Genomic DNA, 15810 nt, shown 5'->3' on the forward strand with positions numbered 1-15810 from the left:
CCCAGCTCAATGTTATTTGTATTATTGAACTCAGCAACACTTGTTTCACCAAAAGAAAAATAATCATTATTTTCTTTATTAGATGTTAAATCTATTGGTGTTTTAGTTTGAGCTTGATTATATGCCCTGTGCATTTAGGGCATCTTTTATTAATATATTTAGAATGTATTTTTTTATACCATCTGACTATCCATATGTTCTTAAAATATGAATGTGATATTGATGTCAAAAACCTCATTATATTCAAATCATAGGAAATATTTTCTTAAAATCTTTTGTGCATACCATCTTTTGCAGATTTTAATAAAAATAGACAATATTGTAATCTTGAATTTTTAAAATATGTCTTTTTTAACCACATATAAATAATATAATTTTGTTGAACCCTTTATCATTTTTTTTGTTTATACAGGTTTTACATTCAGCCTTTGCATTGTCTTTTTTAAGTTTTATTTTAAAGAAATTTCCATCTAAAATTTTAAGATTTGGGAACTTATTTCCTAATTTAAATTTCACTACCTTCTTTCACTATGATGAGTGTTAATCATCCCACAAATTAAAAAATATTACATAAAATTGGTAATGATATTCTATTGAGTTACATTTATATATAAAATAAAATCCTTATTTCGTTTTGGTGTTGTTAGTTTTTATCTATCTACCTTAATATGAGTTGTAAATTTTTTTTCCAGCTAGTTTTGGTTGTTAATATATTTAAAATATGGCAGAAAAAAATAATGAAATTAATTCAAGATTCTCAAAGAAAATAAGATATATACTGTGATATGTAAAATTTTAAATATGAATATTAAAAAGTATCTGTATCTACAACAATTATTCCAATATCTTTTATATTTATTTGACTATGAACTTAACTCAACAATTTTTTCAATATCATCTATTATCATGGGTGGATGTCTATACCTACAAATCAACACCTAATTATAACCCCTCCCTTGTCTTAATATCATATCTTTTTGTATCTTTAAAAATATATTTCACTGTATTTGTAGAAAAAGAATTACATGAACGCTTAACCCGCTAACAATTCTCATTAGATATTAATCCACGTTATAAACCCAAGTTATTATATCTCAGAATAGTAAATCAAAGTGTTTCTCCTTTCGAAATCAACTGAAAATTGGAACAAATATACATAACCCCTCTTCCCCTTTACAATCTTTACTTTTATAAATTATTAATATTAAATTTACCGAATGTCTTTTTTATATATTATTTTAAATCATCGCAAAACCAATATATCATTTTACAAATAAAATATAACGCCATTTATAATATTACCGCAATCCTTTATCTAAATTATATTTTTCCCCTAAAAATGATAAAACTTTATATATTTTTATGCTAGGTGTAAAATAATCTTTTACAAACATTATATTTTCGATAAAATTTGTGATATCTTAATTATTAGAAAGATATTATTGTATGGTAATATTGTAATTAATTAGTGAAGGTCAACAGTCCGATCTATTTTTTGAGGACCGTGGTCCGGACCGGTCTTTTATTATTATTTAAGTTTGCTTTACTATTCAATTAATATAATTTTTTTGTATATTTTATTTTATGATATTTTTCTAGATGAGTTATTTTAGATTTTGTTAATTTTTATTTTACAATATGAAAACCATAAGTTTGTCCAAGAAACATTTTACTTATAGTCCCAATAAAAAACATAGAGTATGTGTTCACTGCAATACCAAATTTAATGTATCGTCAGCAACAAGTTACAAAATAATTGTTTATAATTTTCTAAGCAATAAATTAATCAAAATAAGCAATCATTATTAAAATATTTTGTTTATTATTTATATAGTTCTATTTTTTCTTAAGAAACTGTCTGAATAATTCATTGTAAAATTAACTTAACCTTATTCTTAATAAAATAATTAGGTACCTTAAGCAGACATCTGATAAAACATAAAATATATACTTCTAATGATGAAAATGAAAATATCTCAAAAACACAATCTACTCTTAATATAAATATTCCCTCCTCAAGCACTTAATCACTTTCTTCAATACCATTGGATAAATTTTATTGTTTATATAATACTCTTATATTTAATAAAACAAATTAAATTAGGTTAAAAAAATATGTTTTTTAAACAAATAAAAAGATCGACCCTGGACAGCTCTTTTTATTTAGGAGTCTGGATCGATCTTTTTCTTATGACCGTGGTCCGGTCCGGTCCGAGGGAATCGGTCTAGTCCGGACCAAAGACCGGACCGTGACCTTCACTATAATTAATCTATAAATATGCCAATAAAAAAAAGTGTTATTTAAAAAAAATATTAATAACAAGTATTCAAGAAAAATATCAATAACAAGTATTCAAAAATTATTTAAAAATATTAATTTATCTTACTTTAACCATTAAAATGTGATCATTTGTAATTTATAAAAATCTATTTGTTCGAATCAATTTTTGATAGATAATAAATGGAATTTAGCTTATTTTTTAAGTAATAATACAAAATGATTTTAAAATATATTAAAATAGAAAATAATTTGAATAAATTTTTTTTATAAAATAATAATACGCCAACTTGCGGATTTAATATTATTGAAATTTAAAATGTAATTATAATTATTTTAAAGGTTTAAACTATTTATCGAATAAACAAATATTCATAAATTGAATAAAAGAATCTACATCGTTTTATAATTAATGGGGATTCAGATATAATTATTGAAATTTTATTTAATTTAACGTATATATTTTATTGGAATAAGAGTATCGCCTATTTATCGAATAAAAAGAATAAACAAATTTTCATAAATTGAATAAAAGAATCTACATCGTTTTATAATTAATGGGGATTCAGATATAATTATTGAAATTTTATTTAATTTAACGTATATATTTTATTGGAATAAGAGTATCGCCTATTTATCGAATAAAAAGAATAAACAAATTTTCATAAATTGAATAAAAGAATCTACATCGTTTTATAATTAATGGGGATTCAGATATAATTATTGAAATTTTATTTAATTTAACGTATATATTTTATTGGAATAAGAGTATCGCCTATTTATCGAATAAAAAGAATAAACAAATTTTCATAAATTGAATAAAAGAATCTACATCGTTTTATAATTAATGGGGATTCAGATATAATTATTGAAATTTTATTTAATTTAACGTATGTATTTTATTGGAATAAGAGTATCGCCTCTGATGGCGATACTCTGAGATAAAATTTTGTTAACTTTCTCTTTATATTTTTTTTATTATAAAATTAAATTAAATCAAAAGTTTATAAAAAATGAAAAACTAATACAATTTCGTTAATGTAATAAATATCATCAGTCATTTACATAAAAATTAATACATCTGTTAAAATAAATCACTTTATCAAATAAAATATACATTAAAAAAGTGTACATTACAACATTTATTATGGATAAAAGGAAATTCAACTAATAATGTATCTTCCTTTATTATTGAATATATCTAATAATTTAATTTTTTATAAGTTATTTATATTATAGGAAAATGAATCTCACTAAAATTAATAGAGAATAATCTTAATAAGCATTTGCAGTTTACCTTGACATTTGCAGTTTAGTCAAACCCTGATAATTTAGTTAAATAAGTTTATAAATGTTGTTTGAATTTGTTTTCACAGTTTTCGAAAGCCATTTTTACAGTGTTAAATGTATATTTTATTTTTCAAGCTCGGCTCTATTTTTTTTTGCTCCGGCCAAATGAAGCTAAAAACCTAGACCGATTATTTATTTATTAAAGTGTACACGCATTCAGGGATCCAAACCGAAACGAATATCGGTTCAGGTTCGGATAAAAATAACGGTTCAAGGTTAGGTTCGAACCTCAAAAAACCGGTTTGAACACTTTTATATTCAAACCTATATTCGTATTTTGTATAGGGAAGTATATTTTTTTTATCATCAAAATAAAAACACTCACATGAAACTTTCATTTTTTTTAATTTCATATTATAAAATAATATTTAATTTATAAATGTAACAAATATAAATCAATGATTTATTTTAATATAACAATATTTAACTTTATTTACTTAAGAATTTTTTATTAAGCCACACAATGAATATATTTTCATGATTTGTCTCACTCAAATTACATTTATAAGGAAATAGTATAAATTTAATTGGTAAAAAACATCTTTCCACACTAACTTAGGTAGCCGGCACTGCCAGTATGATATCAGACAATTTGTACTTGTTCTTCATCATTTTCAGACACAATCCTTCAAAAATAATTTTACCATCTTAATAAGATATGCCCCATTGTCAGTTGTCAGAGTGACCATTTGTGATGTTTTGATTTCATAATCATTTAATATTTTTATTAAAAGGAGTTTTAAATTTTCTGCAGTGGGCCGTTCATAAATTTTTATGATTGCTAGTGTTCTCAGCTTTTTGATTATACTGAAGATTAATCCCAATAATGAACCTGTCTATACGAGTAGCAAAGTCAATTTTTAAAGATGACAACTTGCCATTTATTTCTTTAAGTATTTTGTTGAATACTTAAAGCTAATTCTGCAACATAAGAATGAATTTTTTGAGAATTAATTTTAATATTACCTATGCCTTCTACCATAGGATCAAGAATTTTTTTAAAACCACTATCACCGATTAATTTGAAAGGTCTGCCATTTAAAGTGACAAACTTAGTTCAAACATCGATTATTTTTTTATTTAGCTTTACTGATGTTGTTTGTTCTTTTAATGCTTCTTCTATCCTATTTTGGTTTGATGACATCTTAAACTTTTTCTTATTTTATTAAGCTTTTGGGATATTTTGTTAATTTTAAAGTTTTCAAGAAGGTGGTTTCTTTTTATGAAACGCTCAATATTTGCTCCATGACGGCCTTTCATAGGTATTCTACAATCAGTAATATACATTTTGATTTTTCATTTATAATACTATATATAAATAATTTATATATTGGATTTAATTTTTCTCTAGGCATTATTTATAAGCATAAAATATTTAAAAAATGTTGAAAAATGACAATATACTAAAGTTTATAAAAATTATGACTGACTCTTATCAATCAAATGTGATTGATAATAATTTTTAAAACAATTCTAATATAATTAAAAATTTTTTAATATAGTAATAACTTACACATTGTTTTATAAGCATAAAATCATGAGCCTCGAACTGGTTCGAGGCATTTAGCGGTTCGTTTCAGGTTCGGTTTCGACCCGTGCACACATTGAAGTCAGCCGTAATCAATGTTATTGGCCATAGCGTATAATGCCACCGATAGATATTTTCTCTAAATGCCCTTCCATTGCTTCAATACATTTTAATGAAAATCTTTTTCTTCATTTACGATACGACTCAATTTTATTATATTTTTTAAATGAGTACTACAAGTATTTCGCTTGTAGCTTTTTAGAATCAAAAATGAATGTTAAAATCTCCGTTCTATGATTTCCCTCCCTCCCCCCAACTGAATAAATGATTTAATTTAAATATATTTTCTATTCATACCGGCCCCGGTATGTATTTTAAGACCCGTTTCAACCCGATTTAATTTTTTAAGACAATTTTACTGGCCAACTCATGTTAATCGTGGGATAGATAACTTTTGGGAAAAAAATGATTTAAAACTTTTCTTATATCTTAATATTTATTTTTATTATTTAGAAATGGAAAATTTTCATTTATTTGATAAAGACTTGCCAATAGGAGAAAGTTTATTTTTAAAATCGTATATGTCTGATGTCAAATTTGAGGTTAAATGATAATATTTTTTATCTTAATATAGAACAAATTATATTGAATATCATTGTCTTATTTTATATAGGTGGAGGAAAAAATAATCCACGCGCATTCATTTATTCTATCATTTAAAAGTCAAATGTTTTATACCATGTTCCATGGCAGTTTGAAGTTGAAAGATAATTGTGTAAAGGTTGAAGATCTAAGGAAATGTGTTTTTGAAATAATCCTGAAGTGATTTTTTATAAATATTATATAATTATTTCTAAAACAATATCTAAAAAAGATATATATATACCAATAAAGTTTGTAATATTAATTCTATCGACATTGACTCACTGTTAGAACTCTTGTATGGTGCAAAAAAATATATGCTTAAGAATTTGATCTATATGTGCATTAAAGAAATAAATGAATCTAGGTCTTATTATAGAGTAGATTGTGAAATTGCGTTAAAAGTATATTTAGCAACAGCTATATACCCAGAAATCAATGCTTCTAGTTATTTCTCTGTAAATTTTATTTTATATAATGATTTATAAGATACTAATTTTTAGATTCTTTTGAATAATGAAAGATTTGTATTTGATTCGGATGCTTTCCTTAACGCTCCTATCCATTTAATACAAAAATTTATCACATCCTTACCTAATGGAAGATCGACATCAAAACTCCTAATGTCCGAATTTTTTATTAAATGGGTAAAAAATGAATGCCGCAAATGCCAGATTCCTGATGATTCAAAGAACGTTTTATGTAAACTATCCGATAAAAATTCCGATTTTATTTCCTCCATTTTGGATTACGATCGAGTAGACGTGATTCAATTGGTTCGTAAGCACAAATTATTAGAGGACACCGAGATACTCGACATTTTGTTAAAAAAAATTCCGATCCCCCAAGAAACATCCTTTAAGTAAAATTATGAAATAAATCACTTTATGATGATAATATTTAAATCTATATATTATGATTCTTAATAAAAGGTAAAATTCGTTTTCATATATCTTTCGACTAGTTTTCTTTACAAAAAAATATTTCTAGTTATGGTTTAATCAATTTTGTTACATTATAAATAACACAATATGTATATATTTAGAAAAATGATGAAGTTAAATATCGAGAAAAGAAAAGGTTTATAAAAAAAATTGATATTTCAATCATCCATTTAAAAAGGAAAAAAGATACTGGCATTATCTGATTAAATACTAAGGATAACCAGTAACTCTCAATCCCATGCCTGGCGCCTATAAATTATTCCTTATATAAATCTTAAGATATTTTTTATTTTGTTCTAAAACTACGGCTTTGAAAGAATCAATTTTTTTTTTTTACAAAATAAAACAATTATTAAAAAGCATTTTCTAGTTAATAAAAATGGATTTAAATAGATGACTGAGGTGGGGGGGGGGAGAACCTTGAGCTTTTAATATATTTATGTGTTAAGTAAGCATTTTTCTAAAATTTGTTTTAAACATATTGTGATTGACCTAATGCCGAGCTCAAAACCGACAACTTACTAAATATTCGATTGTTTATAAACCGAAAATTTGACATATTTATTATGCATGATTACGATTATTATTCTAAGTGGTAACCTATAATATTTAGTGATGTTAAAAGTTACCTTTGAAACATAACTAGTTACAGTTACTAGTTACATTGGCAAAAACATAACTAGTTACAGTTACTAGGTACATTTTTACAAAAGTAACTAGTTATTAGTTACAGTTATTTTCAAAAGTAACTAGTTACTTACTTTATACATCATTCATATGCGCATTATTTATTTATTGAATGCATTTATTTAATATAAAAAAATTAGGATAAACAAAGTATAATCAGTTATTTAAAATAATATACAATTTATTTATATAAAAAACTATCGCAAAATTGAATATTTACATCGAATATAAAAATATATATTTACATTGAAAAAAAAACATTTTTTTTTCATAAAAATTAGAATCTAATAAATGTTTATTTGCTTTTAACAACAAATTAATTTCAAAGTTATTATCTAGGAGACGTGCTCGTTTATCTCCAAAAATGAACTTACCTAGACTGAACAAGCGCTCTACGGGAGCACTTGATGTTAGAACAACATTATATTTAATAAAGAGTAATTTTAACTTTGGAAAATTGTTATATAAAGAAAAAGTGTTGTTATTAGATTTGATAAAGTTTTCTATAAGTTCATTATCCAGAATATTTTGGCGCTTTAGGTCAAAAAATCCAACTACATCAAGTGATGTTGGTTTTGAGCATTTCATTTGTCTGATATTCACTTTGAGGTATTAAGGTATTTATTAAATTTAAAATTTCCTCCTTTTTTGCTTTATTCCTTTCTTGCCTAATCCAAGGCCAGTCAGTTTTAAATAAAGGGTGAAGAATTGCAGCAATGATGTTGTCATTATCATAAAGATTATTAAACCTATAACATGATATTTTTGTTAGACTTGGTTCTTGTAAATAATGATTATTAATTTAATATTAAATTCTAAAATAATCTGACCTTGTTTTTCCTTATACTAAATTTAAATTTTTTTTTATTACGTATGATATGATTCCAATGCTTGTTACTTGGCGGAAAAAAATATATTTTGCTACATTTGTAAATAAATATAATATTAAAATTTATTAAATTACTTGAATTTGCTTAAAAAATTATGAAACCCAGCAGCAATGTAACAATTTAAGAAAAGAAAATCAATTTGAACGGGAAATTATAACAATCAGACATTTTCACAAAATTTTAAATTAATAAATTTAATTTAAAAAATAAATTTAATTTATCACAACATATTAAAAATAAAATTAATTATTGGAATATATCTTTAAAAGTAACTAGTTACTTTTGGCAGTTACATTTCAAAAATTACAACTAGTTACAGTTACTAGTTACCTTAACATCACTAATAATATTACATTAATAGTATCATAAACTCAATTTTAATTTTTTAAAAATATGTGTATTCAGAAGTTGTGATTGGCTGTCAGTAGTGAAGCTACGGGAAGGGGGGGGTCAGGTTAGGACCCCCTCCTACTAGAGCAAAAATTTTTTTTAGATTATACGTTCAAAAGTCTCAAAAGTGACTATATATCAAATAAATAGCATGAATATTTATTTTTTTCTGGTTTTCATGCCGTTTATTATCAACAATTAAAATGATAAATAGGGATGAAGGCCCGTTAAAGGGGGCTGGGGGGGGGCACCCTCCAGGCTTTTATATGTATGAACCCCCTCTAAGGAAAATTCCTAGCTCAGCCTCTGGCTGTAGTAGACGCCAATCTAAATGCCTCTAATGGCTTACTTTAGTTTAATTTATACACATTTTGACTGCATTATAATAATGAACGAATGAATTATCAGAGGTCTAGATTGATATTAGTGTCAATACATTATATAGGTTATATTTATTAATGCATAAAAAACTAAATAAACTTATGAACAAATTACCCTTTAAACAATAAAGTTTTTTTTTTAAATAATAAACTGAGGAAATTATTTTATTGATATCAAATATTATTATATAAAATATTTCAAATAGGCTACGGGACGGAAGAGAAAAGCCTAATGATTTCCTGATCTTAGCCTTTAGCTTGCTCGTAATGTATTTATTCTATGTTTACGTGTGGCACAAAGATAAAAATGTTCAAGCATACGAAAAGCTAATCATTCATTGTATGAAAAGCGCTAAAAAATTATTTTTTAAAAAAAAAGATTACCCTAATTGAAACTGTACCACTGGAATAAAATTCAAGTCAAAAATGATTATCAAGTTATAAATGATTATGAAAACTACGAAGAAATATTTTGATTGATTAATTTTTTTTAAAAAATTAATGTAAATTTCATAAATTTGTATATTTATACTTGATATTTAACTGTAAATTGCTTATGTGTACCATTTTTAAATATAGATGGGAGATAAGACGAACTATTATGAATTACATTTATTTGATATTCTGAATAATGAAGAAAACTTTGATAACTTTTTATATATAATATTTTCTATATATATATACAAAAATTAATTTTGAGTGAATTTTTCAATAAAGAATTGTTTTTTGAGTATTTTTCTCAACCTGAACTGGGTTTTCCCAACCCTACAAATATAAATAATAAGCAATGATGATAAAATATATGAAGTATTACACTTTAAATAATAAGCTATAAATCAGAAAAGATATATCTCAATAACAACAATTATATATTTAATATCTATCAAAAACTTTCAGTTTATATCATTAGCTATGTTAGCATCTTGGTCCTGGTAATTCTTGCTTCCCAAGTTTGTCATTTCAGTCCTTCACATATTATCACCAAATTAGTGAGTTAGTTAAAATTGTTCTAAGCAAATCTTTTATATAAGCAAGAAACCCTGAACTAAATGTATTCGACAACCTATACATTTGTAGATTATATCCTATAAATTTCATTAAATTTTGAAAAGTACCATCTTAAGATAAAAAATACCAAATATAAAAATTAATGAAAAGTGAGAAAAAAATTGTTTTGAATCGATATCTTTTTAATGATGATCTCATACTAAATGAATATAAAGTAGGTATAGTTTGTATGAAAATTCATTTTTTTTAAAATCAAATTTGAAATAATTAGCTCTAAAAATTAAAAAGTGCCTTTTTAACCCAGTGTTCATGAAAAATAATTATATAGCTTTGGTTCGAACCTTTAAGGATAGGGTTGTATTTTTTGGCACATACAAACTTATCAAAATTTTGTAAAGAAAATCACATTTTTAAAAATTATATCCAAAAAAAATAATTATCAAGCCTTCAAATATTTTCAAGATTATGTTAAATTATATTTATAATGAGAAAAAATTTATTATGGCTGAGAACACATAATCCTGGTTAGCTGAAATTAGTGATGTTAAATCACCCAACTTTGTCCAACTCCAATATGGCTTGGTCAAGATTATCCGCTAAAAAAAATTGACTTATAGGTCTAAGTTTAACCTCAACTTACTGGTAGTGACTATTTTTTTTAGAATATAAACTTGGCTAATACGTTTTACAGTTAACCAAATTTAGATGGTTTAACAACACTACACTTAATCCTGGTTAGCTGAAGATATAAATAAAATAGTAATACACTTAATAGTCAGGATATCAAATTCAAAAAGCTCAAACAGATTCAGAGCTCATTTTGTAGGTTCAGGTGACAAAATTTTTGAAAGTTGTCTTTTAGGGTTAAGAAAATAATTACGGTTAAAACTGGTTTAAAAATTCGGTTTGGATCCCTGAAAAAAAAAATTTACTTCATGAATAATTTTTGAATGTTTCAAAATTTTTTAAAAAAACTTTTTCAAAGCAGGTTACTAGTTATATATATTTTTTAAAAAAAATGATTTCGGTTATTAGAATCTATTAGGATTGGACATATTTTTGGTAATTTGTTCTTGAAATTTAAAGGGCAACTTTACGCAATCTGGTTATAGTAAATGAATAAGCGTTTTGAAATACAACAATATCATTTTCATTGTATGAAAAGCGCTAAAAAATTATTTTTAAAAAAAAAAGATTACCCTAATTGAAACTGTACCCCTGGAAGAAAATTCAAGTCAAAAATGATTATCAAGTTATAAATGATTATGAAAACTACGAAGAAATATCTTGATTGATTAATTTTTTTAAATTTCAATTTTTTAAATTTATAATATTTATACTTGATATTTACATGTAATTGCTAATGTGTACCATTTTTAAATAGAGGTGGGAGATAGGACAAACTATTATGAATTACATTTATTTGATATTCTGAATAATGAAGAAAACTTTGATAACTTTTTTAATAATATTTTCTATATATAAACAAAAATTAATTTTGAATGAATTTTTTCATAAAGTAATGTTTTTTTGAATATTATTCTCAACCTGAACTGCTTTCGGTTTTCCCAACCCTACAAATATAAATTATAATGAATGATAATAAAATACTTGAAAGAACTTTAAATATTAAGCTATAGGCAGAACAAAGGTATATCTCAATTTTATTAAAGAAATAAATAGTTGTAGGAGTTATTATGGAGTAGATAATAAAGATGCGTTAAAAATATATTTAGCAACAGCAATACACCCAGCAATCAATGCTTCTAGTTATTTCTCTGTAAATTTTATTTTATATAATGATTTATAAGATATTAATTTTTGATTCTTTTGAATAATGAAAAATATGTATTTGATTCGGATGTTTTCCTTAACTCGCCTATCCATTTAATAAAAAAATTTATCACGTCCTTACCTAATAGAAAATCAACATCGAAACAAATCATTTCAGAATTTCTTATTAAATGGGCACAAAAAGAATGCCGCAAATGCAAGATTCCTGATGATTCAAAGAACGTTTTATGTAAATTATCCTATAAAAAATCCGATTATCTTTCATACATTTTGGATTTCAATCGAGTAGACATGATTGAATTGGTTCGTAAGCACAAATTATTAGAGGACACCGAGATACTCGACATGTTAAAAAAATTTACGATCCCCCAAGAAACATCCTTTAAGTGAAATAATGAAATAAGACACTTTATGATGATAATATTTAAATTTATATGCAAAAACACATTTATTTTGTATAAATATTAATAAAATGTAAAATTAGTTTTCATATATCTTTCGACCAGAGTTGTTAAACGCTATTTTTAAAAGTAGCGCGCTACCGCTATAGCTATTTGCAAAAAAAAGTAGCCCGCTACCGCTTTCGCTATTTGTCAAAAAAAGTAGCGCGACATTAGCTACTTTTTTCCAAAAGTAGCTTTAGCTACTTTTAAACTACTTTTTATTAAAAAAATATTAGAAACAAATGAAACAAATTTTTTTTATTTTTTTTTTGCTTATAATGTAAATGTAAAATAAATATTATATAAAAATATCATCATAGTAAATGATGGATTATCAACCAAGGACAATGGCTGAACTGTGTCAATAATAAAATCAACAATTACTTTATCAGCCAATTTTTGTGAAATATTGGCATGTTTATTATCAGTTAATTTGGTTTGGATAGTATTTGTCTTTTTGAATGAAGATTCTCCTATACCAAAATTTTTTATATGTTTCTCTATTTCCTTATAGCAATTGGCGTGAACAGTCTAATAAAATAAATAATATTATAATGTAAAAATAACAATTTACCTTTAGGTGTTTCTTCAGGTTATAGCTACTCGATTGATTTGATGATATATTTTTTTTACATTTTAAGCACAGGAATTTGAATCCAGATTTTGTTTTAATATTTATTTAAAAAATTTTTTCAAATCTAGGGAATGGGAAATCGTTATAAAAGTTATTAAGTACATTTTCTTCCATTGAATCTCCCATGTCTGAATCACTTTTAAGAATTTGGATATCCATGGGCGATGCCATTTTAGATTATTAACACAGAAAAAATTGAAAATATATTTAAATTTCCAAATTAAATAATAAATTATAAAAATTATAATTAAATTATATTTAAATTTCATGTTTATACTTACATTCATTATATTTTTTAAAAGTAGCGAAGTAGCGCGCTACTTAGCCACTTTTAAAAAAAGTAGCGCGCTAAAAAATTAAATAATTTTAAAAAAAGTAGCGGCTATTAGCTATAGCTACCAAAAAAGATAGCGAGCTACTTTAACAACTCTGCTTTCGACTAGTTTTCTTTACAAAAAAATGTTTCAAGTTATGGATTAATCAATTTCGTTACATTATAAACAACACAATATGTATATATTTGTAAAAACTATGAAGTTAAATATCAAGAAAAGAAAAGGTTTATAAAAAAAATATATATTTCAATCATCCATTTAATAAGGAAAAAAGATACTGGCAATATCTAATTAAATACTAAGGATAACCAGTAACTCCCAATCCCATGCCTGGCGCCTATAAATTATTCCTTATATTAATCTTAAGATATTTTTTATTATGTACTAAAACTACGACTTTAAGAGCCACAAATTTTTTTTTACAAAAGAAAAAAATTATTAAAAAGCATTTTCTAGTTAATAAAAATGGATTAATAAATAGATGAGGTAGAAGGGGGGGGGGGGGATAGAAAGTTAGGAGCACTTTGCGCCTTTAATAGATTTATGTGTTAAGTAAGCATTTTTCTTAAAAATTTTTATAAAAATATTGTGATTGACCGAGCTCAAAACCGACAACTTACTAAATATTCGATTGTTTATAAACCGAAAAGAGATTTTGATCAATAACGCCAGCAATATGTGCCTCACCAGTTTTCTATTATTTTACGATTCTAAACCTCCTCATAAATTAAGTATCAAAGAAATCTATAATTTTTTTGTTTAATTTTTAGTTTTTCCACATGTATTTACACCCAAATACTAAAAAAAAGCGCTATTTAATAATCATTCTGGTTTTCTACCATATTTATGCATTTAACGCCCTCTTATGGAGATATATTTGTTATATTTTATAACTAAAAATAAAATTTGAGTTGTAAATGATAATTTTTTTTTTCCATTTATAATATTAAGTAAAAATAAATTTAATCTCAATTTTTTATATTTAATAAAATTAATGAAAAAATTGATTTATGTTAAAGTAATCGCTATTTAAACTCTTTGAATAATATGATGATCATCTTTTAAACTCTTTGAATAACATGATGATCATCTTTTAAACGCTTTGATAATCACTATTTAAACTCTTTGAATAACATGATGATTATCTTATAAACGCTTTGAATAGTATTATTTTTCTTTATCGTGAATTAATAATAATCTATTTTATTTTTCTATCCTTTAGTAAAATAGTTGAAAGAAGCATTACGTTGTTGTTAAATTATTACCGATATATTTTCTTTATCGTGAATTAATAGTAATCTTACATTTTATTTTAAACGCATAAAATAGTATTACCAGAACATTTTCATAGTGAATTAATATTAATCTATTTTATATTCTATTTTCCGATCATATAATAAATAGTTGAAAGTAGCATTACGTTGCTGTTAAATTTTTTACCGATATATTTTCTCTATCGTGAATTAATAGTAATCTTATATTTTATTTTTCGATCTTATTATAAAAATAGAATAGTTGAAAGTAGTCTACATTACATTACAGTTAAATTTATTCTCTTTAAATATAAAAGTTTGTTTTTTCTTTTAACAAAATAAATCGGATGATAGTTTTTATTTTATATATATTTTATTATTTTAACAAAATAAATCGGAGGATAGTTTTGTTTTTTATATATATTATTATTTTCTTTATTTTTTATCTTTTGTAAATTTAAATACTATTATGTATGAATTTCAAATAATTTTTTCTATCGTCAAACTTTAAAATTACAATTATTTTTGTCTATCGTCAAAATTCTCGTAACTTTTCTCGAATTATTAATTACTTTCTTCTATCAAGTTTTATATACACAATAGATTTACAAACTCTTTTCTCTCGTATGATTTATGGTTTAATTCTATTATTATTCAAATTTAATGTTGTTGAAAGCCGTCTCAAACTTGATATTATATATCCTTGTAATAATAATATCTAAAACTGATATTAATAGACGAAATAGTGTAAAAAACTTGAAAATATATTATATTGTTGTAATAAAGCTGTCAAAAAAATTGTTATGATAAATCGAATTATATAGTGAAATCTTGATAATATATATTGCTGAAATCTAAAATTCTATTATATTGTTGTAATAAAGCTGTCGAAAAAAATTGAAAAACTCTATTTTATATAATGAAATCTTGATAATATATATTGTCAAAATCTTGTTTTATAAATCATTTAAATAAATTTATTCTATAGTATAAAGTTGTTTTAATCTAGTTACTAAAAATTGTTTTTCTAATTTTTTAATTACTAAATAAATTTACTAACATTACAATGAACAATTTTTCTGGTTCTCTAAGAGTTATATCGTTAAATGCTAGATCCTTGAATACTAATAAATTTTCTCAACTAAGAGTAATTTTAGACACCCTAGAGTTTGATATAGCTTGTATACAAGAAACACATTGGATAGATACTTGTAAACTAAATTGCAAAGGCTACCTCCTCTTTAACTCGGGCGA

The 15810-nt window shown here is 24.2% G+C and overlaps 1 protein-coding gene across 1 annotated transcript; it reads left to right on the forward strand.

The window, feature by feature from the left end:
• The first annotated feature begins 5668 nt into the window (after positions 1-5668).
• LOC135929997 (BTB/POZ domain-containing protein 6-like) lies at positions 5669-9544 on the forward strand. The gene is made up of 5 exons (XM_065466754.1): positions 5669-5758; positions 5830-5978; positions 6031-6256; positions 6302-6660; positions 9296-9544. The coding sequence occupies exons 1-5, from the start codon at positions 5672-5674 to the stop codon at positions 9480-9482; spliced, it is 1008 nt and encodes a 335-aa protein (XP_065322826.1). The 5' UTR covers positions 5669-5671; the 3' UTR covers positions 9483-9544.
• The last annotated feature ends 6266 nt before the right edge of the window (positions 9545-15810 follow it).

The sequence above is a fragment of the Gordionus sp. m RMFG-2023 genome, chromosome 5 (genome assembly GCF_954871325.1).
Source record: "Gordionus sp. m RMFG-2023 chromosome 5, tfGorSpeb1-WG-v2, whole genome shotgun sequence".
Lineage (NCBI taxonomy): Eukaryota > Metazoa > Nematomorpha > Gordioida > Chordodea > Parachordodidae > Gordionus > Gordionus sp. m RMFG-2023.

Excerpts from the sequence above, each read along its gene's own strand:
- LOC135929997 (XM_065466754.1), top strand. The coding sequence starts at position 5,672 with ATGGAAAATTTTCATTTATTTGATAAAGACTTGCCAATAGGAGAAAGT. Across the intron at positions 5,979-6,030 it reads GTTTTTGAAATAATCCTGAA|ATATATATATACCAATAAAG; the intron begins GTGATTTTTTAT and ends TATCTAAAAAAG. Across the intron at positions 6,257-6,301 it reads ATGCTTCTAGTTATTTCTCT|ATTCTTTTGAATAATGAAAG; the intron begins GTAAATTTTATT and ends ACTAATTTTTAG.